The sequence below is a fragment of the Nerophis ophidion genome, linkage group LG06 (assembly GCF_033978795.1).
Source record: "Nerophis ophidion isolate RoL-2023_Sa linkage group LG06, RoL_Noph_v1.0, whole genome shotgun sequence".
In the NCBI taxonomy this organism is placed as follows: Eukaryota; Metazoa; Chordata; class Actinopteri; order Syngnathiformes; family Syngnathidae; genus Nerophis; species Nerophis ophidion.
Window position 1 is genome coordinate 17,743,054 of NC_084616.1, and position 27,940 is coordinate 17,770,993.

The window sequence follows — 27,940 nt, forward strand, 5'->3', positions numbered from 1 at the left end:
CCATGTACGCAGTCCTAGAATTCTTTACGACATGTCATCTTCCATTAGAAGTACTACATGCACCCAGTCCTGTAATACTTTACGATGTGTAATCTTCCATTAGAAGTACTACATGTACACAGTCCTATAATACTTTACGACATGTAATCCTCCATTAGAAGTACTACATGTACACAGTCCTATAATACTTTACGACATGTACTCCTCCATTAGAAGTACTACATGTACACAGTCCTATACTACTTTACGACATGTACTCTTCCATTAGAAGTACTACATGTAGACAGTCCTATAATACGTTACCACGTGTAATCTTCCATTAGAAGTACTACATGTACACAGTCCTAGAATATGTTACAACATGTAATCTTCAATTAGAAGTACTACATGTACACAGTCCTAGACTACATGTACACAGTCCTAGAATACTTTACGCTACGTAATCTTCCATTAGAAGTACTACATGTACACAGTCCTAGAATACTTTACAACTTGTAATCTTCCATTAGAAGTACTACATGTACACAGATTGTACTTCTGCAAAGTCACAGCCATGTCTGCTCGTCCAAGGAACCTGGGAGCGCATCGGTCCTGGGCTTAGTTCTGCCGGCCCAGAGAGGACAATGGTGGAGGAGACAAAAAGAACAGAGCCCTCTTTGTTTGTGTCTCTCCAAGCCTGCTGACCTCGGCACTAAATGCGGATTAGAGTCTCACTGCGACTCTCTGACAAGTGGACCCAAAGCAGAAGTAAAAGAATCAACAAAGTGAAAAGACAAAGTTGAGACTGATCCTGAGTCAGCACACATCTTCTGATCTTGATTAGTGACAGCTGACCTTGTTTCTGCATGAAACCAGAATGTGTGTTTTCACTTATTTGGCCTTTCGTTTCCCGCAAGTCGATATGTTTGCACTTGGTCCTGCCCGCTGCACTTGCATGTTGCACCAAAGCCTGAACTTTCTTGGAAAAACAACATTTCCTTCATGGTGCCCATTGAAGGCCTTAGAGGCCAGAGTAATATTTGTTGAATGTGTTGCTTCAGAGAGCAGTGGGCAGCAGTCCTTTGAAGACCTGCAGAGCGGCTGAAGAGGACCAGGGGAAAGTCTCAGATGGTACAGGGTGATTCAAAGGAAAGGATGTAGGTTTGTGTTTGAGTTTGTGCTGTGATGTTGCTTCCTGGCACGTTTCCACTCCAGTGGAGAGTCTGGGAAGGTACAAGTTGATGCAATGGAGAGACTCAGAAGGTACAAGTTGAAGCAATGGAGAGTCTCAGAAGGTACAAGTTGATGCAGTGGAGAGTCTCAGAAGGGTACAAGTTGATGCAATGGAGAGTCACAGATGGAACAAGTGGATTCAAAGGAAAGGATGGAAGTTTGGGTCTGAGTTTGTGCTTTGATGTTGCTTCCTGGCACACGTTTGTACTCCAGGGGAGTATCTAAGAAGGTACACATTTATACAAAGGAAAGTCCCCGTAGGTACAAGTTGATCCAATTGAGAGTCTCATAAGGTATTAGTTGATTCAAGGGAAAAGATGGACATTTGTGTCTGAGTTTGTTCTGTGACGTTGCTTCCTGGCACATGTTTGTACTCCAGTAGAGAGTCTCAGAAGGTACACGTTCATACAATGGAGAGTCTAGGAAGGTACCAGGTGAATCACAGGAAATAATGGAAGTTTGTGTCTGAGTTTGCGCTGTGAACCAGCTTTCTGGTACATTCTTCTTCTCCTGTGGAGAGTCTCAGAAGGTACCAGTTGATTCAAAAGAAAGGATGGACGTTTGTGTCTGAGTTGTGCTGTGGCGTTGCTTCCTGGTACATGTTTGTACTCCAGTGGAGAGTCTCAGAAGGTACAAGTTCATACAATGGAGAGTCTCAGAAGGTACAAGGTGATTCCAAGGAAAGGATGGATGTTTGTGTCTGAATTTGTGCTTGGACATTACTTCCTGGCACATGTTTCTTTTCCAGTGGAGAGTCTCAGAAGTTGCAAGTTGATACAATGGAGAGTCTCAGAAGGTACCAGGTGATTCAAAGGAAATAATGGAAGTTTGTCTCTGAGTTTGTGCTGTGAACCAGCTTTCTGGTACATGGTTCTTTTCCAGTGGAGAGTATTAGAAGGTACCAGATGATTCAAAGGAAAGGATGGAAGTTTGTGTATGAGTTTGTGCTGTAGCGTTGCTTCCTAATACACGTTTGTACTCCAGTGGAGAGTCTCAGAAGGTACAAGTTGGTACAATGGAAAGTCTCAGAAGGTACAAGGTGATTCCAAGGAAACGATGGACGTCTGTGTCTGAATTTGTGCTTTGACGTTGCTTTCTGGCACACGTTTCTTTTCCAGTGGAGAGTCTCAGAAGGCACACATTTATACAATGGAGAGTCTCAGAAGGTACCAGGTCAATCAAAGGAAATAATGGAAGTTTGTGTCTGAGTTTGTGCTGTGACCCTGCTTTCTGGTACATGATTCTTCTCCAGTGGAGAGTCTCAGAAGGTACCAGGTGATTCAAAGGAAAGGATGGAAGTTTGTGTCTGAGTTTGTGCTGTAGCGTTGCTTCCTAATACATGTTTGTACTCCAGTGGAGAGTCTCAGAAGGTACAAGTTGGTACAATGGAAAGTCTCAGAAGGTACAAGGTGATTCCAAGGAAAGGATAAACGTCTGTGTCTGAATTTGTGCTTTGACGTTGCTTTCTGGCACATGTTTCTTTTCCAGTGGAGAGTCTCAGAAGGCACACATTGATACAATGGAGAGTCTCAGAAGGTACCAGGTGAATCAAAGGAAATAATGGAAGTTTGTGTCTGAGTTTGTCCTGTGACCCTGCTTCCTGGCACATGTTTATACTCCAATGAAGAGTCTCAGAAGGTAAAAGTTGATTCAAAGGAGAGTCTCAGGAGGTACAAGTTGATCAAATTGAGAGTTTTAGAAGGTACAAGTTGATTCAAAGGAAAGGATGGAACTTTGTGTCTGAGTTTGTGCTGTGACATTGCTTCTTGGCACGTTTCTTCTCCAGTGGAGAGTATCAAGATGGTACAAAGGGATTCAATGGATAGTCTCAGAAGGTCTACGTTTTCATAGGAATGGAAGGAAGTTTGTGTCTGAGTTTGTTCTGTGACCCTGCTTCCTGGCACATGTTTCCACTCCAGTGGAGAGTCTCAGAAGGTACCAGGTGATTCAAAGGAAAGGATGGAAGTTTGTGTCTGAATTTGTGCTGTGGCGTTGCTTCCTAGCACATGTTTGTACTCCAGTGGAGTCTCAGAAGGTACAAGTTGATAGTCTCAGATTGTACAAGGGGATTCAATGGAGAGTCTTAGAAGGTACAAGGTTTTTAAAAGAAGGAATGGAAGTTTGTGTCTGAGTCTGTGCTGTGACCCAGCTTCCTGGCACATGTTTCCACTCCAGTGGAGAGTCTCAAAAGGTACCAGGTGATTCAAAGGAAAGGATGGAAGTTTGTGTCTAAGTTTGTGCTGTGACCCTGCTTCCTGGCACATGTTTCCACTCCAGTGTGCTGCAGTCCCGGGGCCTGGTGAACACATGAAACCCAGCTGTGACGCAGGCTGCAAGAGTTTATCAAACACTTCTAATATGCCATTTAGGCTTTGAACAAATGTGGTTCCAGTATCTAATACAGCTTTCAGAACCACTTCCCTTGAATCTGCTGGTCTAATCCTTCATTTGCTGTGTAAAGATCTGGGATCAAACACACCAACCAGGCTAAATGAAAACATATTGCTAAGAGTTTTTGGAATGCTTACTTTCAGTTTTGGAGATGGAATTGATGCTTTTCCTGAGGGGATTTCCACAAGGAGTGTAACAAATGAGTTCCATGACAACATGATCCTTCTATTAGATCACTCTGCAGACTAACATGGTGTGCAGGAGCACCAGAGTGATTCATGGCTCTCAGTCTCTAGCCCCGGTATCACTAATCCTTCGCTCTAGCCTGGCGGGATGACATCACTCAGACACCTGTGTCCTCACTTTCGTATCAGCGTGCAGGATGGAGGTGATAACAATCGCTCAACTTTCATGGTGTTCCGTGTGTCCTGGCCTGTCAATCATCAGGGTCTCCAAGTTCTCCTAGCATTATGAAACTGATCAAACGCTGGTGAGAACCAGAGTAGTCCAACGTTGGGGGTGTAGATCTGCTAAACTCCGGAGCTTGTGAATGGAGGGCAGCTCTGTTTTCTATTTGTGGGGATTATCTTGACAGATTTGTATTTAGTTTCTGCAGGCCTCGAGCCGCAGTTAATCCCCCTCACCTGCAGCCCCCCTTCTTGGCTTTTCCTCTGACCCTGCGCCCCCCTGCTTCCCCTGTGCCCCCCTGCCCCTGCCCAGTACAAACACTGGTCCCGAGACAAGCACATGACTCGTTGCACTCTGTCTCCTCAGGTTAGCGCCTCACACGCCACACAAATCCCTCCTGGGCCAAGAAAACCGCAGGGGTCTCGCCCGGCCTTTCTGCAGCACGAGAACTAGAGCCTGTCCGCGCTTCCACTTTTTCCCAATGGTTCCTCGTCCCTTCCGGATAGCAAATACTCACACATGGAGGTTCATTCCTTGTCAGAGACAATCAGTAAACCATTACTTTTGATCTTCAGTAATATATACGCTGATCATTAAAACAGCCATAATACTGGGGGGAGAAGATGCTAATGTAATTATTTAGCACACGCATTGTGATTTATTAACACTCATCACTGTTTTGCCAACACTATTTTGCGTTTTATTTAGCAGGTGAGAGGGACGTGCAAAGTGACAGTTCCACACACGGCTGTGGGATCACACACACACCATGGACACACCACAATCCTCTGTCATACATGTGAGTCACCAATTTGGATTGCGACAAATAAAAACATATTCAGCAACAGAATTTATAGCTGCGAGAGGACTTAAAGGGGCTGAATAGTAAGTGAGCGCACGTTCAGTACTAATTGATTTAAAAAAAAGGCAAAAGAAAAGTGTGTTTCGCTGTAGAGGTGCTTTGGACTGCTTCTAAAATGCCCATAAAAAGTGGTAGATGTCTACCATTGTTTAACGTGTGGTGTACACTGCTTTCAAATTTCAATTGCAATATAATTTTTTCACCTTCCAGAAGCACTGGATTTATTCCCACTTCAGAGGTGCGCAAAAAACAAAGTACTTAAGTGATGTGAGGATGCGTGTAAACACAAAAGTGCTTAAGTAGATGGGAGGATACATGTAAGAACACAAGTACTTAAGTAGATGGGAGAATACATGTAAGAACACAAGTACTTAAGTGGATGGAAGAATACATGTAAGAACAAAGTACTTAAGTAGATGGAAGAGTACATGTAGGAATAAAAGTACTTATGTAAATGGGAGAATATGTGTAAGAACAAAAGTACTTAAGTAGATGGAAGAATATGTGTACGAACAAAAGTACTTAAGTAGATGGGAGAATAATTGTAAGAACAAATGTGCTTAAGTAGATGGAAAAGTACATGTAGGAATAAAAGTACTTTAGTAAATGGGGGAATACCTGTTATAAATAAATGATAAATGGGTTGTACTTGTATAGCGCTTTTCTACCTTCAAGGTACTCAAAGCGCTTTGACACTACTTCCACATTTACCCATTCACACACACATTCACACACTGATGTAGCGAGCTGCCATGCAAGGCGCCAACCAGCACCCATCAGGAGCAAGGGTGAAGTGTCTTGCTCAGGACACAACGGACGTGACGAGGTTGGTACTAGATGGGATTTGAACCAGTGACCCTCGGGTTGCGCACGGTCACTCTCCCACTGCGCCACGCCGTCCCTATTACAGTAACAGAAGTACTTAAGTAGATGGGGAATATGTGTTAGAACAAAAGTACTTAAGTGGGTGGAAGAATACATGTAAGAACAAAAGTAATTAAGTGGATGGAAGAGTACATGTAAGAATAAAAGTACTTTACTAGGTGGGAGAATATGTGTACGAACAAAAGTACTTAAGTAGATGGGAAAATGTGTGTAAGAACAAAAGTACTTAAGTAGACGGAAAAATATGTGTACGAACAAAAGTAATTAAGTAGATGGAAGAGTACATGTAGGAATTAAAGTACTTAAGTAAAAGGGAGACTATGTGTAAGAACAAAAGTACTTAAGTAGATGTGAGAATACATGTAAGAACAAAAGTACTTAAGTGCAAGGAAGAATACACGTAAGAACAAAAGTACTTAATAGGATGGAAAAATACATCTTAGAATAAAAGTACTTTAGCAGATGGGAGGATACATGTAAGAACAAAAGTACTTTAGTAGATGGAAGAATATGTGTAAGAACAAAAGTACTTAAGTAGATGGGAGAATACATGTAAGAACAAAAGTACTTAAGTAGATGGAAAAGTACATGTAGGAATAAAAGTACTTTCGTAAATGGGGGAATATGTGTAAGAACAAAAGTACTTTAGTAAATGGGAGAATACGTGTAAGAACAAAAGTACTTAAGTGAATGAAAGAATACATGTAAGAACAAAAGTACTTCATTGGATGGAAAAATACATGTTAGAGAAAAGTACTTTAGTAGATGGGAGGATACATGTAAGAACAAAAGTACTTAAGTAGATGGAAGAATATGTGTATGAACAAAAGTACTTAAGTAATGAAAGAATACATGTAAGAAAAAAAAGTACTCAAGTAGATGGAGAAGTACATGTAGGAATAAAAGTACTTCAGAAAATGGGGGAATACGTGTTAGAACCAAAGTACTTAAGTAGATGGGAGAATACATGTAAGAACAAAGGTACTTAAGTAGATGGGAGAATAGGTGTAAGAACAAAAGTACTTAAGTGAATGAAAGAATACATGTAAGAACAAAAGTACTTCATTGGTTGGAAAAATACATGTTAGAGAAAAGTACTTTAGTAGATGGGAGGATACATGTAAGAACAAAAGTACTTAAGTAGGTGGAAGAATATGTGTATGAACAAAAGTACTTAACTAATGGAAGAATACATGTAAGAACAAAAGTACTCAAGTAGATGGAGAAGTACATGTAGGAATAAAAGTACTTCAGAAAATGGGGGAATATGTGTTAGAACCAAAGTACTTAAGTAGATGGGAGAATACATGTAAGAACAAAGGTACTTAAGTAGATGGGAGAATAGGTGTAAGAACAAAAGTACTTAAGTGAATGAAAGAATACATGTAAGATCAAAAGTACTTCATTGGTTGGAAAAATACATGTTAGAGAAAAGTACTTTAGTAGATGGGAGGATACATGTAAGAACAAAAGTACTTAAGTAGGTGGAAGAATATGTGTATGAACAAAAGTACTTAACTAATGGAAGAATACATGTAAGAACAAAAGTACTCAAGTAGATGGAGAAGTACATGTAGGAATAAAAGTACTTCAGAAAATGGGGGAATACGTGTTAGAACCAAAGTACTTAAGTAGATGGGAGAATACATGTAAGAACAACAGTACTTAAGTAGATGTTAAATTACATGTAGCAATAAAAGTACTTTAGTAAATGGAAGAATACATCTAAGAACAAAAGTACTTAAGTAGATGGGAGAATACGTGTTAGAACCAAAGTACTTAAGTAGATGGGAGAATACATGTATGAACAACAGTACTTAAGTAGATGTTAAATTACATGTAGCAATAAAAGTACTTTAGTAAATGGAAGAATACATCTAAGAACAAAAGTACTTAAGTAGATGGGAGAATACGTGTAAGGACAAAAGTACTTAAGTAGATGGAAGAGTACATGTAAGAACAAAAGTACTTAAATATAAGTAAGAATACGTGTACGAACAAAGTACACAGTAGACTCCATATGGAAGATAAAAACTAAAACATTCCTAATACAAAGTAGCGTATAGTTCTAACTTATATCTGTCAGTAGATTACATATTGAAGTTAAAAACTACAACAAAGATGGCGTGGCGAAGACGTGTTAGAGTAATTTCTGTTTTTAAGCAGTAGGAAATGGATGGATGGATGTGTTGTTTGTTAAAATTCAGAAATACCTTTTTATGGTTGTCTAATTGCTCCATTTTAGCACATAGAAAGAGATATAAAAGTATGTTTTGATCCTCCTTATCTCCAGACATCCTACAAGTAGTCACTCCCTCTGAAAGAGACAAGATAGAAGCAGTCAACACATTGAGCAAGTAGCTGCAAGTTCACACAAACGTATTGAGTCACATGCCTTCTAAATGTCGGCTATGTTCATAATAGACGTGTTTGCTTCATTTCGTTGTGAAGTTTTAAAGTTTCTTTATCATTTTCCTGTACTATCCAAACCACAAAGAAAAATAAAAGGTAAAAGGTGACGTAGGCTTACCTGACAGACAAAACTCTGGGCAAACTTCTACCTTAGCGGAGAGAAGAAGAAAAAAAGGCTTAAAGATGGAGATTAATTCTGCACTATTCTTCACCCAAATCGATCAGCTTCGTTCCTACTTGTTCGGTAATGTCGAAGCCGAAGACTCCCAGCGTGTAGCTGAAGAAATTGTTCCGTAAGAATACAAATTGTTTCTTCTTGCGGCTGACAGCATAAACCGCATTAGCTCGTTAGCATTCGCTCGTTAGCATTCGCTCATAAGCATTCGCTAGTTAGCATTCTTTCTTTTCATTCTTTACTTTATTTCGAAATGGACTCACTTACAGTATAACATGCCACACAATTTCATGTCATTTCACTTAACATCATGTGTTGAAAAGAAGTAGGAAGAAACAAAGCTTTTTTTTTAATCCTACCCCCAATTCAGAGTGTTTACAAATACATATTAGGGCTGGGCGATACGGCCTTTTTTAATATGTCGATATTTTTAGGTCATATCGCGATACACGATATATATGTCAATATTTTGCATTAGCCTTGAATTAACACTTGATACATACAATCACAGCATTATGATGATTCTAGGTGTCTACATTAAAATATATGCTCATTTTAAACTTTCATGCAGAGAGGGAAATAACAACTAAGTCATTTGACCAAAACTGTATTTATTAAACAGTTATTAAGCAGTGGCACAAACATTCATCCATCCATCCATCCATTTTCTACCGCTTATTACCTTTTGGGGTCGCGGGAGGCGCTGGCGCCTATCTCAGCTTCATGTCATTTCCAAAACAGAAAGTGCAAGATTGTCAGAGAAATTATAAAGGCCTACTGAAATGAGACGTTCTTATTTAAACTGGGATAGCAGGTCCATTCTATGTGTCATACTTGATCATTTCGCGATATTGCCATATTTTTGCTGAAAGGATTTAGTAGAGAACATCCACGATAAAGTTCGCAACTTTTGGTCGCTAATAAAAAAGCCTTGCCTTTACCGGAAGTAGCAGACGATGTGCGCGTGACGTCACGGGTTGTAGGGCTCCTCACATCCTCACATTGATTACAATCATAGCCACCAGCAGCAAGAGTTATTCGGACCGTGAAAACGTCGATTTCCCCATTAATTTAAGCAAAGATGAAAGATTTGTGGATGAGGAAAGTTAGAGTGAATCACAAAAAAAAAAAGCAACGGCTCCGGGCGGCGGCAGTGTGAGCGATTCAGATGTTATTAGACACATTTACTAGGATAATTTTGGAAAATCCATTATCTGCTTACTGTGTTAATAGTGTTTTAGTGAGATTATAAAGTCATACCTGAAAGTCGGAGGGCTGCAGTGAACGCCAGTGTCTCTGAGAGAAGCCAATGAAGGAGCCAAGATCACAGCTGCCTTTTAGACAGCTGCAGGAGGAGGTTGCATAATCCACTCAATCTCCGGTAAGAGCCGACTTAATATCACAATTGGTTGACATGTGGTAGAGAAACATGTTCGCTTGACCGCGCTGTGTTAAAGTTTCACAACAAACAAAGTAACACCGGCTGTGTTTCGGTTGCTAAAGGCAGTTGCAATCCACCGTTTTCCACCAACAGCATTCTTCTTTATAGTCTTCATTATTAATTGAACAAATTGCAAAAGACTCAGCAACACAGATTTCCAAAAATACGATGAAAAGAGACGACTTTTAGCCGTGAGTGGTGCTGGGCTGAAATGTCCGCTCCAACCAATAACGTCACAAGCACGTCATCATTCTGCGACGTTTTCAACAGGAAATTTAAAATTGCAATTTAGTAAACTAAACCGGCCGTATTGGCATGTGTTGCAATGTTAAGATTTCATTATTGATATATAAACTATCAGACTGCGTGGTCAGTTGTAGTAGGTTTCAGTTGGCCTTTAAAACAAGCTTTTAGTGCACTTTTCTGCATGTCACTAAGATGACATATCAAAACAACACTAAATTAAAGTGCACTTTTTGTACAGAACGCCACTACACTAGTTTAAAACAAATAAAGTGCACTTTAGTGCATGATGTCACACAATATATTTCAAAAAGTGTCAAATAAGAATGAGCTGCATAATAGGAAATCAAATAGTGTATGTCCTTTGCAATGTGGTAGTTTTGATTGATTAAACTTTTATTAGTAGATTGCACAGTTCAGTACATATTCTGTAAAATTGACCAGTAAATGTTAACACCGGAATAAGTTTTTCATCTTGTTTAAGTCGGGGTCCATGTTAATTAATTAATGGTAAATGAATGGTTAATTAAATGGTTTCTATTACCCTTTCAATATCTACTCCCGTCTATTTGTATTCGTGTACGATGCTCTTTTCTACTGTTACCGAATAACGTTTTTTTAGTTTTACTGAGGTTCAAAGATAGTTTGTTTTTGTCGAACCATCTTTTTGATTTGTTCATTTTTTCTGTTATTATTTGTATTGGCTTCTGTGTGTTCTCTTCTGAACAGAAAGCAGTTGTGTCGTTTGCAAATACAACTAACTTTAAAGTCCTTTGTAACTTTAAAAATGTCGTTTATACAAAGATTAAACAATCTTGGTCCCAGTATTGATCTCTGGGGTACACCACAAGATATATGTAGCTGTGTTGACATATTTTCACCCATCTTCACATCCAACTCTACATGCCCCTAAAGCTGACCAACATGCCGAACTGTAGTCAGCTGGAGGCGTGTCTTAATGAAATTAAACAATGGATGTCCGCTAACTTTTTGCAACTCAACGCCAAAAAAACGGAAATGCTGATTATTGGTCCTGCTAGACACCGACCTCTATTTAAAAATACAACTTTAACATTTGACAACCAAACAATTAAACAAGGCGACTCGGTAAAGAATCTGGGTATTATCCTCGACCCAACTCTCTCCTTTGAGCCACACATTAAAAGCGTTACTAAAACGGCCTTCTTTCATCTCCGTAATATCGCTAAAATCCGATCCATTCTGTCCACTAAAGACGCTGAGATCATTATCCATGTGTTTGTTACGTCTCGCCTCGATTACTGTAACGTATCATTTTCGGGTCTCCCCATGTCTAGCATTAAAAGATTACAGTTGGTACAAAATGCGGCTGCTAGACTTTTGACAAGAACAAGAAAGTTTGATCACATTACGCCTGTACTGGCTCACCTGCACTGGCTTCCTGTGCACTTAAGATGTGACTTTAAGGTTTTACTACTTACGTATAAAATACTACACGGTCTAGCTCCATCCTATCTTGCCGGTTGTATTGTACCATATGTCCCGGCAAGAAATCTGCGTTCAAAGGACTCCGGATTATTAGTGATTCCCAAAGCCCAAAAAAAGTCTGCGGGCTATAGAGCGTTTTCAATTCGGGCTCCAGTACTCTGGAATGCCCTCCCGGTAACAGTTCGAGATGCCACCTCAGTAGAAGCATTTAAGTCTCACCTTAAAACTCATTTGTATACTCTAGCCTTTAAATAGACTCCCTTTTTAGAGCAGTTGATCTGCCGTTTCTTTTCTTTTTCTCCTATGTCCCACTCTCCCTTGTGGAGGGGGTCCGGTCCGATCCGGTGGCCATGTACTGCTCGCCTGTGTATCGGTTGGGGACATCTCTGCGCTGCTGATCCGCTTCCGCTTGGGATGGTTTCCTGCTGGCCCCGCTGTGAACGAGACTCTCGCTGCTGTGTTGGATCCGCTTTGGACTGGACTCTCGCGGCTGTGTTGGATCCATTATGGATTGAACTTTCAAAGTATCATGTTAGACCCGCTCGACATCCATTGCTTTCGTCCTCTCCAAGGTTCTCATAGTCATCATTGTCACCGACGTCCCACTGGGTGTGAGTTTTCCTTGCCCTTATGTGGGCCTACCGAGGATGTCGTAGTGGTTTGTGTTGTGGTTTGTGCAGCTCTTTGAGACACTAGTGATTTAGGGCTATATAAGTCAACATTGATTGATTGATTGATATTGCTTCCTGTTGGTTAAATAGCTTCTTACCAAGTTCAAGTCCAATCCTTTGATTCCATATCGTTAAACATTTTTTATTCAAATATCATGATTTATTGTGTCAAATGCCTTCGTTAAGTCCATGAATACTGTGGCCGTCTATTGCATTTGTAATTTCCTGTTTTTTTGATTAATGCTATCAATGTTGAGATATTTGCTCGAAATCCATATTGGTTCTCTACGAGCAATCCACTTTTGTTGATAAATATACCTAATCGGGTATTGAATAGTTTTCCCAATATTTTGGAGAATTGTGGAAGTAGTGAAACCGGTCTGTAGTTCGTAAATTGGTGTATGTCTCCATTCTTATAAATTAGTAAGACTTTCGCAATTTTCATTTTGTCTGGAAATTTGCCGGTTAGAAATGATAGGTTTCTGACATGTGTCAGAGGTTCTGAAATTTGTTCTATAACCTTTTTTATTGTTACCATATGTATTCCATGACTGTCGCTCGAGGTCTTATATTTGCAATTTTTTACAATTTTGATTATTTCTTCTTTTGTCACTTTCTTACAAAACATCGAATTGGGATTTCTGTCTAAGCTCACTCAAGTCCTCAACTGACCCATCATATCCATTTGGAATTCTTTGTTCCAGATTTGTTCCGATATTAACAAAGTAATCATTAAGTTGTTCAACTATTTGGTTCATATTGTGGATGGAATATGAACATTCCCTAGTTAGAATCAGCTAAATGTTCATTAATAGTTAGTTAATATTCCTATTATAAGATTGATTTGAGTGCCATGACACTGATATTAATTAGTTGCTGCACAAGTTAAGGATACTGAGTGAGAAATGCTAACGTTTACAGTCACTTAACATAATGTAAATTTGACTTTTCATTAATGACAAATGATCCCCTTAAATGTCATTTAAAAGACTGTGTTTTGCTTGTATAAACTGCCTTGCACAGGAATGTCAACTTTGACTCAGTATGTCATGTTTGTTAGTATGTGAGTGAGTCATGTTGTCTAAATAGTGGAATCCTTTTCTATCCAGCAGGGAGATTCTGGAGCGCATTGAGAAGGTCATCCTGCAAATAGTGAGCAGTCTGTCTAAAGACGAGGCGCCGGTCTTGGTGCTGCCCAATAGAACCAGCTGGGACAACATCAGGTGAGCTCATCCACAAACAAGATGATTTGAATGCGTGAGAGCCATTTGAAAAATAAACACACAATCTCGTGCAAAAAGGAGAGAAACACTTGCCAAATGACTTTGTGCAGGTGGTCAGCCCACACAAGCTGAGCGGTTCGCTTTTACATTTCCTTTAATGGGGAAAAACGTCCCTTCTCTCTGAAGTCCTACATGGGGAAGTTTTAAATAACCACGGGAGGTTGCCAGGTGTTAGCGGCAAAAAAGTACTTCAGGCCACAGAGATTGAAGTTGAAACAACTTCCTGCTGTTTAAAGGAAAAAAAACAATCAAAGAACCTGGAGTAGTTAAAAGGGATGTGCACTCTTTTTGGAATGTGGTCTGTCTTTCACAATCCTTATGTAAGACAAGAACACGTGTTATTTTTAATGCATTCTAACTCGTAAATAAATGTTAGCAAGGGTAATCTAACAAAGACTCAGTAGGTATCGCTCTATTCCGCCTAAAAGGTGCTCTCAGAAACATTCATTCATTTCCATCTTCGTTTTATATACGTACCGTAAGCATATATGTAATGTAGTAACATTCATAATGACATATAATATATATATATTTTCATTATTCTGTAAGTATATATGTAATGTAGTAACATTCATAATAACATGTAATATTTACATATTTTCATCATATTCTAAGTATTTATGAAATGTAGTAACATTCATAATAAAATGCAATATTTACACATTTTCATCATTCTGTAACTATATTTGTAATCTTGGAACATTCAGAATGACATGTAATATTTCCCCATTTTGCGTATTCATTTTACAGATGCATCACAATGCTCGATTTTTCCCTTAACAACAACATGTTGATGAATTTATACATCTCTGCTTTTTAAAAGCTATTTTTAATTGTCTTAATTAGGAGTGTAACAATTGAGTGATACATTGATAGATCGATATATATTCTTAAATTTCAAGTACCGTGTTTTTCGGACTATATGGCGCACTAGGGGACGGCGTGGCGCAGTTGGGAGAGTGGCCGTGCCAGCGACCTGAGGGTTCCTGGTTCAATCCCCACCTTCTACCAACCTCGTCACGCCTGTTGTGTCCTTGAGCGAGACACTTCACCCTTGCTCCTGATGGTTCGTGGTTAGGGCCTTACATGGCAGCTCCCGCCATCAGTGTGTGAATGTGTGTGTGTATGGCTGAATGTGGAAATAGTGTCAAAACGCTTTGAGTACCTTGAAGGTAGAAAAGCGCTATACAAGTATAACCCATTTACTTAAAACGCCTTTCATGTTCTCAAAAATCGACAGTGCACCTTATAACCCAGTGCGCCTAATGTACGGAATAATTCTGGGTGTGGATACCGACTTCGGAGCTAATTTATTTGGTACATGGTGTAATGAAAAATGTGACCAGTAGATGGCAGTCAAACATAAGAGATACATGTAGACTGCAGGATGACGCTCATAAACAAAACCAAAACTTTAAATGTTCCATTGAGAATATAGAACATTACACATGGCACTCAAAAATCTGTCAAAATGTTTTAGTACGACTTTGGTAAGCTAGGAAGCCGCACCGCTTGATGGATTGTCAACACACGATTAATATTATGGACCCCAAAATGGCACCCATTAACAGACATATTATCTGTTTAGCAATATTTCGCAAAAGCAACTTTTCTTACCTTCTGGTACCTGCTGATGTATATTTGGGATCTGCATAAGTCCTAAAAATTTGCATCCGTCCGCCATTGTATTCTGTGTCGACGCTGTAGCCAACAAGCTTCTGATTTTTCTCTATCTTCTTGTTGTGGGACATACATCCTCCGCTGTTGCCATTTCTAATATGAAGTAGCGTTAAGTTCTAACTTGTATTTGTCAGTAGACTCGCTATGGAAGCGCTAAAAGTAACCTGTGTAGTGGGTTTAGATAATTCACCCGTGGCACTTTTGTAATTAGAGACTTCCAGTCGGACGTTTTTTCACGGGACACATTTTCGGCCTTGTTATTGCACCAGTGAGCCACGGATGAGGAGATGCTGGTCCATTGTTCATTGAAGTAAAGTCTGAATGTCATTAAAACAGTTAGCTTCATCGTTTGACACTTATTCCACTCCCGTCCTTCCACGCTACACCGTTACAACAAAGATGACGGAGAAAAGACGCTGCCAAAGTTGAGTCACGTAAATAAGACCGCCAACTAAACAGCACATCCTGAAGCGACTGTCAGAAAGCGACTTGAAGATGGTCTGAAAAACATCATCCATAGAACATTTTGACCAAATAACCACCATTACATGTTATGTGGACCACAAGGAAGTGTTTTACATTTAGAAAAAATATATAATATGGCCCACTTAATGCGCCCTATACTCCGGTGCGCCTTTTGTATGAAAAAAGACCTCAATATACCCACTTATTGGCAGTGCGCCTTATAATCCGATGCACCCTATGGTCCAAAAAATTACGGTATATCGAAAGTTTACCATACAAAAGATAGGTATTGATCCAAGATTTTTTCAAAAGGGGATTGATCAATTTTATTGATTGTAGCAAAAGGAAAACATTGGATTTAAGAACGGCAGACTTTATATGAAGTTTGACACTTTTAAATGTAAAGTCTATTTTGCCTGACAACATCAAAACAAAGTGGCAGGTACCTGTATCCATGGTGGCAACAAGACAATATCATGAATTACAACACAACAGCTTCCAGCTACAACACAATTGCAAAAACCACAACAAATATAATTGACAGAACACAATAATATAAAGCTGCAACACAACTTTAAGCGACAAAAGACGCGACCGCCACACCGGAAGTGATAGCGGGGCAAATTAGGCGATGGATCGACTTCCGGAAATTAGAAATAGATAGAAGAGATGGATGAAGGAGGGTTGTGGAAATTAGAAATAAATAGATGAGATGTTTGATGGAGGTTCTGGAAATAAGAAATCAATTGAAGAGATGGATGAAGGAGGTTCTGGAAATTAGAAATAAATAGATGATATTGAAGAAGGAGGTTATGGGAATTACGAATAAATAGATGAGTTTGAAGAAGGAGGTTCTGGAAAATTGATGTACATAGATGAGATGGATGATGGAGGTTATGGGAATTAAAAAATACATGGAAGACGTGGATGGAGGAGGTTCTGGAAATTAGAAATACATAGATGAGATTGAAGAAGGAGGTTATGGAAATTAGAAACAAATTGAAGAGATGGATGAAGGATGTTCTGGAAATTAGAAATAAATAGATGATATTGAAGAAGGAGGTTATGCAATTAGAAATAAGTAGATGAGATTGAAGAAGGAGGTTTTGGAAATTAGACATAAATTAAAGAGATGGCTGAAGGAGGTTCTGGAAATTAGAATTACTTAGATGAGAAGGATGATGGAGGTTATGGAAATTAGAAATACATAGAAGACGTGGATGGAGGAGGTTCTGGAAATTAGAAATACACAGATGAGATTGAAGAATGAGGATATGGAAATAAGAAACAAATTGAAGAGATGGATGAAGGAGGTTTTGGAAATTAGAAATAAATAACCCAAAAGAGTAATGTAACAAGTCTGGGTTAGTCTGCGTTCTCAGTGAAGGCCTCACATCCGTAGAACTCTTTTCCACCTGAATGAACTTAAGTCACAGTCGGACGTCAAACTTTTCTCCGCTGAAAAGATGACTTAAGGAAAGTCAGGAGTTTGAGCGCTAAAACCGGATATAGTATAGGCAAATGAGGACAATTATTTTTCATGTACTTCTTCTGCTTGTGTTAATCCTTTTGAATTTGTTTCCAATCTTTCTTAAGTTTTCTTCAAAAACCTAACCAGAGACCAGGGTTTCAAATGAGCCTCTTGATTGCTTACTTATGTTTGATCGTGCTGTCCCTGTGAAATAAATAAATAAGACTACTAATCATGGCAGACTTCATCATAATAAATTTTTTTTTTACCATATTTAATGGTTTATGCTCATCATTTCTGCCTGACTAACATTTAACTCTTTAGATTTGACAGTGCCATTGGACTTCAGATGAGTTCACCGTGTGTCGTCACGACGATCAGAAGTAGCTGCCCAACAACTGCCACAACATTTGGTAAGATGATTACTAGTTTTTTTTTACAGCGGACATTCCTCAAGACCTCCTCATTGAATGTTTCTCCTGCTCGCAGCCCAGATTGTCAGGATTCTGTCTGTCATTTACACTCTGGTGCAGAGCAACTCCTACGCAACAAAAAGGTTATCAAAAACGTCAGCATGCTTCCAAGTCAGGTCCAAATTGTGAAGGAATGTTTCTACCACACAGGGAGATTTTCTATCAGCACTCACAGCTGTTTGGCTCCCAGAGAAACGTGGATCGAATAGTGGATGATGTGTCCTGCATGCTGGAGGTTCCTCGAAGATCTTTGCGGGTGGTAAGTGGCTCCAAATGTGTGCATCATCCAAACGCATTCTTCTCAAAAGGGGTACATTTTGTATTCTTGTCTATTTTCAGGCATAAATTAGGCAGTTTTTTCCACTGTTTTTTAATGATTCATGGCCAAGGTTTATTTGTAGAGCATATTTAAAAACTGCTGCCCTGATGTGTCATACAGTTAGGTAAAAATGACAAAGATCAAAAAATAAATCTCCTGCTGGCCCCACTATGGACTGGACTCTCACACTATTATGTTAGATCCACTTTGGACTGGACTCTCACACTATTATGTTAAATCCACTATGGACTGGACTATTATGCTAAAACAACTGGATGTCCATTGCACAGGTCACCCAGTGGGGGGGTCCCCACATCTGCAGTCCCCTCCAAGGTTTCTCATTGTCATCCCATTGGGTTGAGTTTTTTCTTGCCCTGATGTGGGATCTGAGCCGAGGATGTCGTTGTGGCTTCTGCAGCCCTTTGAGACACTCGTGATTTAGGGTTATATATATATAAAATTAAACTTTGATTGATTGATTGATTGACTTCAAATACCGTATTTTTTAGACTATAAGGTGCACTTAAAATCCTTTCATTTTCTCAAAAATTGACAGTGCGCCTTATACCCCGGTGTACCTAATGTACGGAATAATTTTGGTTGTACTTACCGACCTCCAAGCTAATTTATTTGGTACATGGTGTAATAATAAGTGTGACCAGTAGATGGCATTATAAATAAGATATATTTGTAGACTGCAATATGATGCCAGTATACAAAACCAAAACTGTTAATGTTCCATTGAAAATAAAGAACATAACACACGGTACTCAAAAATCTGTCAAAATGTTTTAGTATGACTTTGAAGCCGCACTGCTTGATGGATTTTCGGCCCATCATGGCTACCGTAGTCAGAGATACAAGTATTATTATGGTGTGTTTAAAATGGCACCCATTAGCAGACATATTACCTGGCGTTTTGTCTCACAATATTATGCAAAACCAACTTTTCTTATCTTCAGGTACCTGCTGATGTATTTTTGAGTTCTGCATAAGTCCTGAAAATTTGCGCAGGTCCGTGCCCATTCCTTAGTCGATAAGCTTCTTCTTTTTCTCGATCTTCTTGTTATGGGACATTCACCCTCTGCTGTTGCCATTTTTAATATAAAGTAGTATTAAGTTCTTACTTATATGGTTTACATAATTCACCCATGGAACTTTAGTTATTAAAGAGTTCCCGTCGTACGGTTTTTCACGGGACACATTTTCGGCCTTGTTATTGTACCAGTGAGCCACGGAAGAGGAGATGCTGCTACGTTATTGATTTAAGTAAAGTCTGAATGTCATTTAAACAGTTAGCTCCATCTTTTGACACTTCTTCCACTCCCGTCCTTGCACGCTACGCCGCTACAACAAAGATGACGGGGAGAAGACGCTGTCAAAGGTAAGCCACGTAATAAGACCGCCCACAAAACGGTACATACTCAAGCAACTGTCAGAAAGCGACTTGAAGATGATCTGTAAAACATAATCTATGCAAAATTTTGACCAAATAACCACCATTACATGTTATGTAGACCACAAGGAATTGTTTTACATTTGGAAAAAAAAAAAAAAAAATTGGCCCATTAAGTGCGCCCTATGGTCCGGAAAATATGGTAAGTAAAAACATCGGACAGATTTAAAAACAAACCATCGCTGATAAAACTGAATTCGAACTGTACTAAAAACACATAAAAAGTCTAGCTTAGTTTATTTTGAAAATAAATCAAAATGTGCTACAAGTGCTGATTTAATTGAATTTGCAGAGAAAGAGTTCCATAGTTGCAGACCTACAAGTTTTCTTCTCGTTCTACGGTGAAACTGGCCACATGACCTCCAAGATGTCTTTTATATTGTGTATTTTACTGTGTAATATATCTAATATAATAATAAAGCTTATGGCGCGCAGTCAATGTCAAGAGCGCAAACAAAGGTATTACCAGTGGGTGGCAGTATTTCCATTTGTGTTTTTATTTCATTCATTAAAGGTCAAAGCGAATAAACTGTCAACATAACCATAAACCATAATTACTGCTCCCTATTCACATGTACAACACCCAACAAAATAAACAAACAATAAAACAATGATTAACTCCAAATGACATCTTTTCATCATCATGATATTTGATTTGTTTCAAATACTTTGGTCTGTTCCACTCTTCAGTGTTTCACCTTCGACTGAAATGCTTCTTTCCATTGACACTGTTCTAAAACTCAATTTATTAAGGATCTCATTTCATTTCTAATTATAATTACTTTCATTTTTCACAAATCTCTTTATAATGTTTGGTAGAATTTTTGTGTGTGCTTTTGTACATGTTTTACGATATTATACCCCACCAATTCATGAAATTTAAACTACAACATACTTCAGTACAATATGTTAGATATGATTTAAATATATTTTACATGAACTACCACACACTTTAACACAATATGTTAGATATTATTGAAATATGTTTTACATAAACTACAACACACTTCAGTACAGTATGTTGGATATGATTTAACTATGTTTTACATAAACTACAACACACTTCAGTACAATATGTTATATATGATCTAACTATGTTTTACATAAACTACAACACACTTTAAAACAATATATTAGATATGATTTAAATGTTTTCCATAATCTACACCACACTTCTACACAATATGTTGGATATGGTATAAATATGTTTGTATAAACTACCACACACTTCAATAAAAAATGTTAGATATGATATAAATATATTTTACATAAACTACCACACACTTTAGTACAACATGTTAGATATGATTTAAATATGTTTACCATAAACTACAACATACTTTATTACAATTTTTTAGATATGATTTAAATGTTTCACATAAACTACAACACACCTTAATACAATATGTTTGATATTATTTATATATGTTTTACATAAACTACAACACCTGTGATGAGGTGGCGACTTGTCCAGGGTGTACGCTGCCTTCCGCCCGAATGCAGCTGAGATAGACTCCAGCGACCCCGAAAGGGACAAGCGGTAGAAAATGGATGGATAGACGGATAAACTACAACACACTTTAATACAATATGTTAGATATGATTTCAATATTTTTTACATAAACTACCTCACATGAATCCATCCATTTTCTACCGCTTGTCCCTTTTTGGGGTCGAGGGAGCCTCTCTCAGCTGCATTCGGGCGGAAGGCAGGTACACAGATAAGCAAAAAGTATAGTTCCACTTTAGAATAGAATAGAATATATGTTTTTGTCATTGTACTTTGTACAATGAAAATGGCAAGTAAACTAATTTAGTGCAAATTCATAATGACACATACAAAACATAAGAATATGGTATTCTAAAAAATAGATAAAAATACCAAGCACACAGCTTACATGCACAGTCATTCTTTTTTTATGTCTTGTGTTTAGGGACACTATTTTTTCAGGTAAAAAGTGTTCGTAAATCTGTTTGTCCGGCATTTTATTGTCCTGTATCTCCTGCCCGAGGGCAGCAGTTCAAAAAGTTCATGTCCAGGGTGAGATGGGTCCTTTATGATGTTTTGGGCCTTTTTGAGGCACCTGGCACTGTACGATTCATCTAGGCATTATCATATTGTATTATTATCATAGTTTGGTTTTGAAGAATACTTTTGGTTTCATTTTGACCTCCACAGCTGGCCACATCCAAAGGTTTAATCTCAGGTGATCTGTGTTACCTGGAGGAAGACGGCACAAGGATCGACTGCCACTCCAACTCTACTGTAAGTTACCTGCAAAGGTAGCACAGACCTACTTTATGAATATGTATACATTCCTTTACATCACATATGACCATGTGGGGACTGACACTTGCAATGCAAAAGGACCACGTTCAAGCACATTTTCACAGGATTAAAAACATAAAATACACAAGTTCATCTGCATTTTGAAAATATGAGGACTGGAATGTCAAAGCAACACTTTAAGCTCTGTTTGCTTAAAGTCGCTGCTGCCAGCTCACTTTTCTGTACAAGCGTGTAGATGTCTACCTTTTTAATGCTTCAAGTGTTGGGTAGATATAAGCACACTGAAATACATTAACGAGACCAGTGGTTCTCAAACTGTAGTAGTGCTACGTGTCTCCGTCTAGTGCAGAGCTGGGCAAATATTTTGACTCGAGGGCCACATTGAGAGAAAAAAATGTGTCTGGGGGTCAATGTGTATGTGTGTATAAATAATATGTACACATATAGCTGTAAAATCTGCTGTACAGTATGTGTGTTTGGGTCCCTTTTTTTCAGGGAACACTAATACCAAAAGTCACAATGTCCGTTAAGAGTTCTAAAAACATTATGACAGACCACCTAAAAAAACCAAAATGGAATTTTACAGCTTTTTACTGAATGGGACACCCAAAATGTACATGAAAATAAAGAAAGTGGGATTAACAATTTGAGCTATGAACAATAAAACACTAAATATTAACAACATATGAACGTTGCTCCTCTTTTACTGTACTTCTCAGACCAGCTCTTCCATAGTTGTGTATCTTTTACAATAAGCAAACACAACACAAATGTAAAAAAACAGCAAAATATGAGTGCCAAGTATAATAAACACCTACAATATGATTTATTATTGCTTTTATGCATACAGTTGCTGTACAAATTAGCTTGTGCATCTGTTTCTGACACTCGCGTTTGGGGCTGGCTGCTCTGAAAACAAACCCCGGTCACTCCGCTTTGTTCCTCGTCTGAGCTGCTGTGACGTAGATTACCGTAATAACTCCTATAACACCCAAAAGCGCAGATTTCGACCGCTGAAATACTGTCTATTAGGGGTGTGGGGAAAAATAGATTTGAATACGAATCGAATCGTTTATGTTGTTCGATTCAGAATTGATTCAAATTTTTAAAAAATCAATTTTTTTTTTTTATTTAAATATTTTTTTTTTTTAATCAATCCAACAAACCACTAAACAGCAATACCATAACAATGCAATCCAATTCCAAAACCAAACCTGACCCAGCAACACTCAGAACTGCAATAAACAGAGCAATTGAGAGGAGACACAAACATGACACAGAAGTGAATATTATCAACAACACTATCAATATTAGTTATAATTTCAGCATAGCAGTGATTTAAAATCCCTCATTGACATTATCATTAGACATTTATAAAAATTTGAAAAAAGTGTCTCAGTGGCTTACACTTGCATCGCATCTCATAAGCTTGACAACACACTGTGTCCAATATTTTCACAAAGATAAAATAAGTCATATTTTTGGTTCGTTTAATAGTTAAAACAGATTTACATTATTGCAATCAGTTGATAAAACATTATCCTTTACAATTATAAAAGCGTTTTACAAAAATCTACTGCTCTGCTACCATGTCAGCAGACTGGGGTGGATCCTGCTGAAATCCTATGTATTGAATGAATACAGAATCGTTTTGAATGGGAAAAATATCATTTTTGAATCGAGAATCGAATCGAATTGAAAAAAAATCGATATCGAATCGTGACCCCAAGAATCGATATTGAATCGAATCGTGGGACACCCAAAGATTCACAGCCCTACTGTCTATAGTTCAATAATTTTGGTAATTTAAAAACAGCACTGCACATTACAATGATGGCGACAGTTTTGATGTTAAAGGTCTACAAAAATTATGTAAATGTGGATTTTTATGTGTGTGGGCTTCACGGTGGCAGAGGTGCGTCTGCCTCACAATACGAAGGTCCTGAGTAGTCTGGGGTTCAATCCCGGGTTCGGAATCTTTCTGTGTGGAGTTTGCATGTCCTCCCCGTGAGTGCGTGGGTTCCCTCCGGGTACTCCGGCTTCCTCCCACCTCCAAAAACATGCACCTGGGGATAGGTTGAGTGGCAACACAAAATGGGGCTTAGTGTGTGAATGTGAGTGTGAATGTTGTCTGTCTATCTGTGTTGGCCCTGCGATGAGGTGGCGACTTGTCCAGGGTGTAAGTGTCTTCCGCCCGATTGTAGCTGAGATAGGCACCAGCGCCACCTGCAACTCCATGGGGAATAAGCGATAGAAATGGATGGATGGATGGATTTTTATGTGGATTGAAAATCTTAATGGGCCATATTTTGCCCAGGTCTGATCTAGTGGTACGCTAAAGAATCTCTTGAACAAAGTACAGTGTTTTATTTGTGCTATATTCGCACACAGTGCTACTGTTCAAACTGTGTGTCATGTTTTAGTGGCCGAAAATATTAAATATACTTTAATAAAAACTCGACCTTGTTTTTAATGAATACTTAGGCCTGCTACACTACTATAGTGTTGCTCATTAAGGTGGTACTTGGAAAGCCAAGTCTTTTGTATGGTGTACTTGGCAAAAAAACAATTGACAACCACTGATTGAGACCTCAAGCTGCATTCTTTCCATTGACCATGAGGGGGCAGCAAAACAATCTCTAGTCATTTATTTGACTATTTGATGGTGTGCTGTTAACTGGACGCAGTAAACTGGATGCTGTTACATAAACTATGACAAGGTAGAGTGTGTGTGTAAAGTAATCAATTGGAATGTAGGTATTTGACCTAAGTGGCGTGTGTTTTAGGCTGTGGCCGTGTCATCAAACATCGCAGGGATCAGAAGTATCCTTAACTTGAGGGCGTGTGTGTCCTAATGGTTGGCGGCAGGTTCTGTGGTTTTTCTTAGCCAAGCACAGATATTGTGTCATGTGCCAAGTTTGTCCTGGTCGTTGAGAAGGACGCCACATTTCAGAGACTTCTCCAGGATGACTTGTGCGCCAAGCTTTCTCCGTGCATCATGATAACAGTACGTCAGCCTTTTCCTCACCTGTCTAAGAACTCGGTGGATCTTTCTCATAGTCAGCAAGTGTTTGTGTGCTTCAGGGAAAAGGTTTCCCAGATGTGAACAGCAGGTTGATGGTGAGAAAGCTGGTGGACGTGCTTCGTGTCCCAACCTTCGTTCTGGTGGATGCCGACCCACACGGTACCAGCCCAGTTCAAAGCCCCACATTGCTGCTCTGGTATGTTGATGATGTCGTGTTGTTCCAGGCATTGAGATCATGTGTATCTACAAGTATGGATCAGTGGTGAGTCCCAAGTCTATGAATGTTTCCAATTAAGAAGAGACACATCTAAAGTGACTTTGAAAGATCGTATCGCTAAGGTTCCTGGTGTTCTTGAACTATTTTGTCAACACATGTTGCATATAAAGACACAATCAGGAACAGAGTTGAACTTACATGAACATTGTGTGCAATGTTCTCGCAGGCCATGTCGTACGAAGCCAGCAGCCTCACCATCCCCAGCGTCATGTGGTTAGGCATCCTGCCCTCGGACCTCCACAGGTAGGACTCCGCACTGGCCTTTTCCTCTTGCAGACACTTTTCTTCCACTATTTTTACCAGCACAGCGGACATTGGTAACACTTAAGTGTCACCAATGTCTTCACACCGGGTGCTCAGATGTCAAACTCAAGGCTTGGGGGCCATCACTGGCCCGCCACATCCTTTAACGTGGCCCACAAAGCCTACCTAATCTTTCTTACTACAGGCGTGTGGAATTTCTGCTGAAACGTGGAAATGTAAAATATCACTTCCAGGGTTTTTAAATGAAATGCGAATAAAATAGGATGTAAACAACATTAGCCTCAGTCATAGGTACTTGCCTAAAGACCTCAGTGACTAGTTAGCTAACCAGCTCGTTCGCTTACTGTATTTTCCGGACCATTGGGCACAACGGCGCACTGGAGATGAGCGGGTCTAGTCAGGTGTATTTTACATAATAGGGTGCATTAAAGGGGTCATGTTATTATTATTTTTTTTCTAAATTGAAAACACTTCTTTGTCGTCTTCATAACATGTAATGGTTCTTTGGTCAAAATGTTGCATATATTATGTTTTACAGATCATCTTCAAGCTGCTTTCTGACAGTCGTTTCAAGATGCGCCATTTATTTACGTGGCTCACCTTCGGCAACATCTTCTCCCCGTCGTCTTTGTTGTAGCGGTGTAGCGTGCAAGGACGATAGTGGAAGAAGTGTCTAAAGATGTAGCTAACTGTTTTAATGACATTCAGACTTTACTTGAATCAATAACGTAGCAGCATCTCCTCATCCGTTGCTCACTAGTGCAATAACAACACCGGAAATGTGTCCCGTGAAAAAACGTCCGACCGGAACTCTCTTATAACTAAAGTTCCTTTGGTGAATAATGTCAACTCACTACACAGGTATGTTTTAGCGCTTTCATGGCGAGACAGATATAAGTAAGAACTTTACACTACTTAATATTAGAAATGGCAACAGCGGAGGATGAATGTCCCATAACAAGAAGGTGGAGAAAAAGAAAAAGCTTATCAACTAAGGTGCCGGTACGGACTACAAAGGCAGGCGCGTGCAAATTTTCAGGATTTATCCAGATCCCAAATACACATCAGCAGGTATCAGAAGGTAAGAAAAGTTGTTTTTGCATAATATTGCGAAACAAAACGCCAAATAATGTGTTACCTTATACACACACCATAATAATACTCGTATGTTGAAGCACAGTACAATCCATCTAGTGGTGCAGCTTCATAACTTACCAAAGTCATACTAAAACATTTTGATAGATTTTTGAGCGCCGTGTGCAAATGTAATGTTCTATATTTTCAATGGAACATGTGCAATTTTGGTGTTGTTTACTGGAGTCATATTGCAGTCTACATGTATCTCTTATGTGTGACTGCGAATATATTGCAGTCTACATGTATCTCTTATGTGTGACTGCCATCTACTGGTCACACTTAATACCTCACCATGTACCAAATAAAATAGCTTCGAGGTCGGTAAGCCCAACCAAAATTATCCCATACATTAGCGCACTGTCGATTTTTGAGAAAATGAAAGGATTTTAAGAGCGCCTTTTGGTCCGCAAAATACGGTACAGTTAGTTTGTAAAGATAAACAAGTAGGATCAGTGATGGCGTTCACAAGGATGGATATTTATCTACTTTTATCAAATGTTTTTTGGCACGCTCCCCGCTCTTAAGGACAGTGTGACATAGTCACAGAGTTATTTTGAGTACGCTTGGGGAAGAATTGATCCCCTGCCAGCTGCATTAAAGTCATCTATGTAAACCACTACACACCAAAAGCACTTGTACGTCTCTGGAAATGTTTCTTGTAATAATAAAGACAACGTGAACCGGTGATCATAGACAACTATGGTGGAACAACGCACTTAGGGGACATACTTTCTCTACCAAGTAGTGGAGTCGCTGGTAGGATACAAACCAGTAAGTATCGTTAGCATTCTACGATGATGAGGAGAATGGTATTTCACCCTTAAGGTTGCAAGTTCCCAGGGATGTACTGATTCCGCTCACCAAGAGAGACCAACAGAAACTGAACAGCCTCCTCAAAAGACCGTATGTGGCACAACAACCAGAGTGGCTGAAAGAGGTAGTGTCCATAAACATTATATCTAGTGGCACAACTGCTGTGCTTACCCAGGCTCTTTGTTATTGGCACATTCACACCTTTTCTGTGTTACCTGTGGAATGATAGGCACTGTGTATTTTTGCAGATGGAGTTGATGCAGAAGAGCAAATACAAAGCTGAAATTCAGTCACTGGCTGCCATTTCTCCAGATTTCCTCTCTAGCATTTACCTGCCCAACAAGCTGCGCTATGGAGGCTGGGTATGAGTCATATGCTGCCACCTGGTGGACAAAAGACTTCTTGACAAACATAGTCTGTAACTCCTGTCTGATCTTTAATGACACAAATACTTTGTTTAAATATATTTAATAGTCTTCAAATGTTTCCACCTGGTGGATAAAAGACTTGATAAACAGTCTTTGGAACTCCTGTCTGATCTTTAGTGACTAAAGTACTTTATGTACATGTATTTAAAAGTCTTGAAATGTTGCCACCTAGTGGATAAATGACTTCTTGACAAACATAGTCTATGGAACTTCTGTCTGATCTTTGCTGTAACAAACATGTAAACTTTGTTTACATGTATTCAATAGTCTTCAAATGCTGCCACCTGGTGGATGAAATAATTATTGACAAAAAGTCTTCATAACTCCTGTCTGATCTTTACTGACACAAATACTTTGTTTACATGTTTTGCATCATTGTGTGGCCCTAAATA

At 39.0% G+C, this 27,940-nt stretch overlaps 1 protein-coding gene across 1 annotated transcript; it reads left to right on the forward strand.

The window, feature by feature from the left end:
* The first annotated feature begins 8,318 nt into the window (after positions 1-8,318).
* Positions 8,319-27,940, forward strand: spo11 (SPO11 initiator of meiotic double stranded breaks). The gene is made up of 13 exons (XM_061902230.1): positions 8,319-8,463; positions 13,277-13,390; positions 17,391-17,479; positions 17,556-17,622; positions 17,690-17,798; positions 21,494-21,580; positions 24,391-24,427; positions 24,502-24,611; positions 24,689-24,788; positions 24,854-24,891; positions 25,073-25,149; positions 27,133-27,244; positions 27,369-27,940. Exons 1-13 carry the CDS (start codon positions 8,354-8,356, stop codon positions 27,486-27,488), a joined length of 1,170 nt encoding a protein of 389 aa, XP_061758214.1. The 5' UTR covers positions 8,319-8,353; the 3' UTR covers positions 27,489-27,940.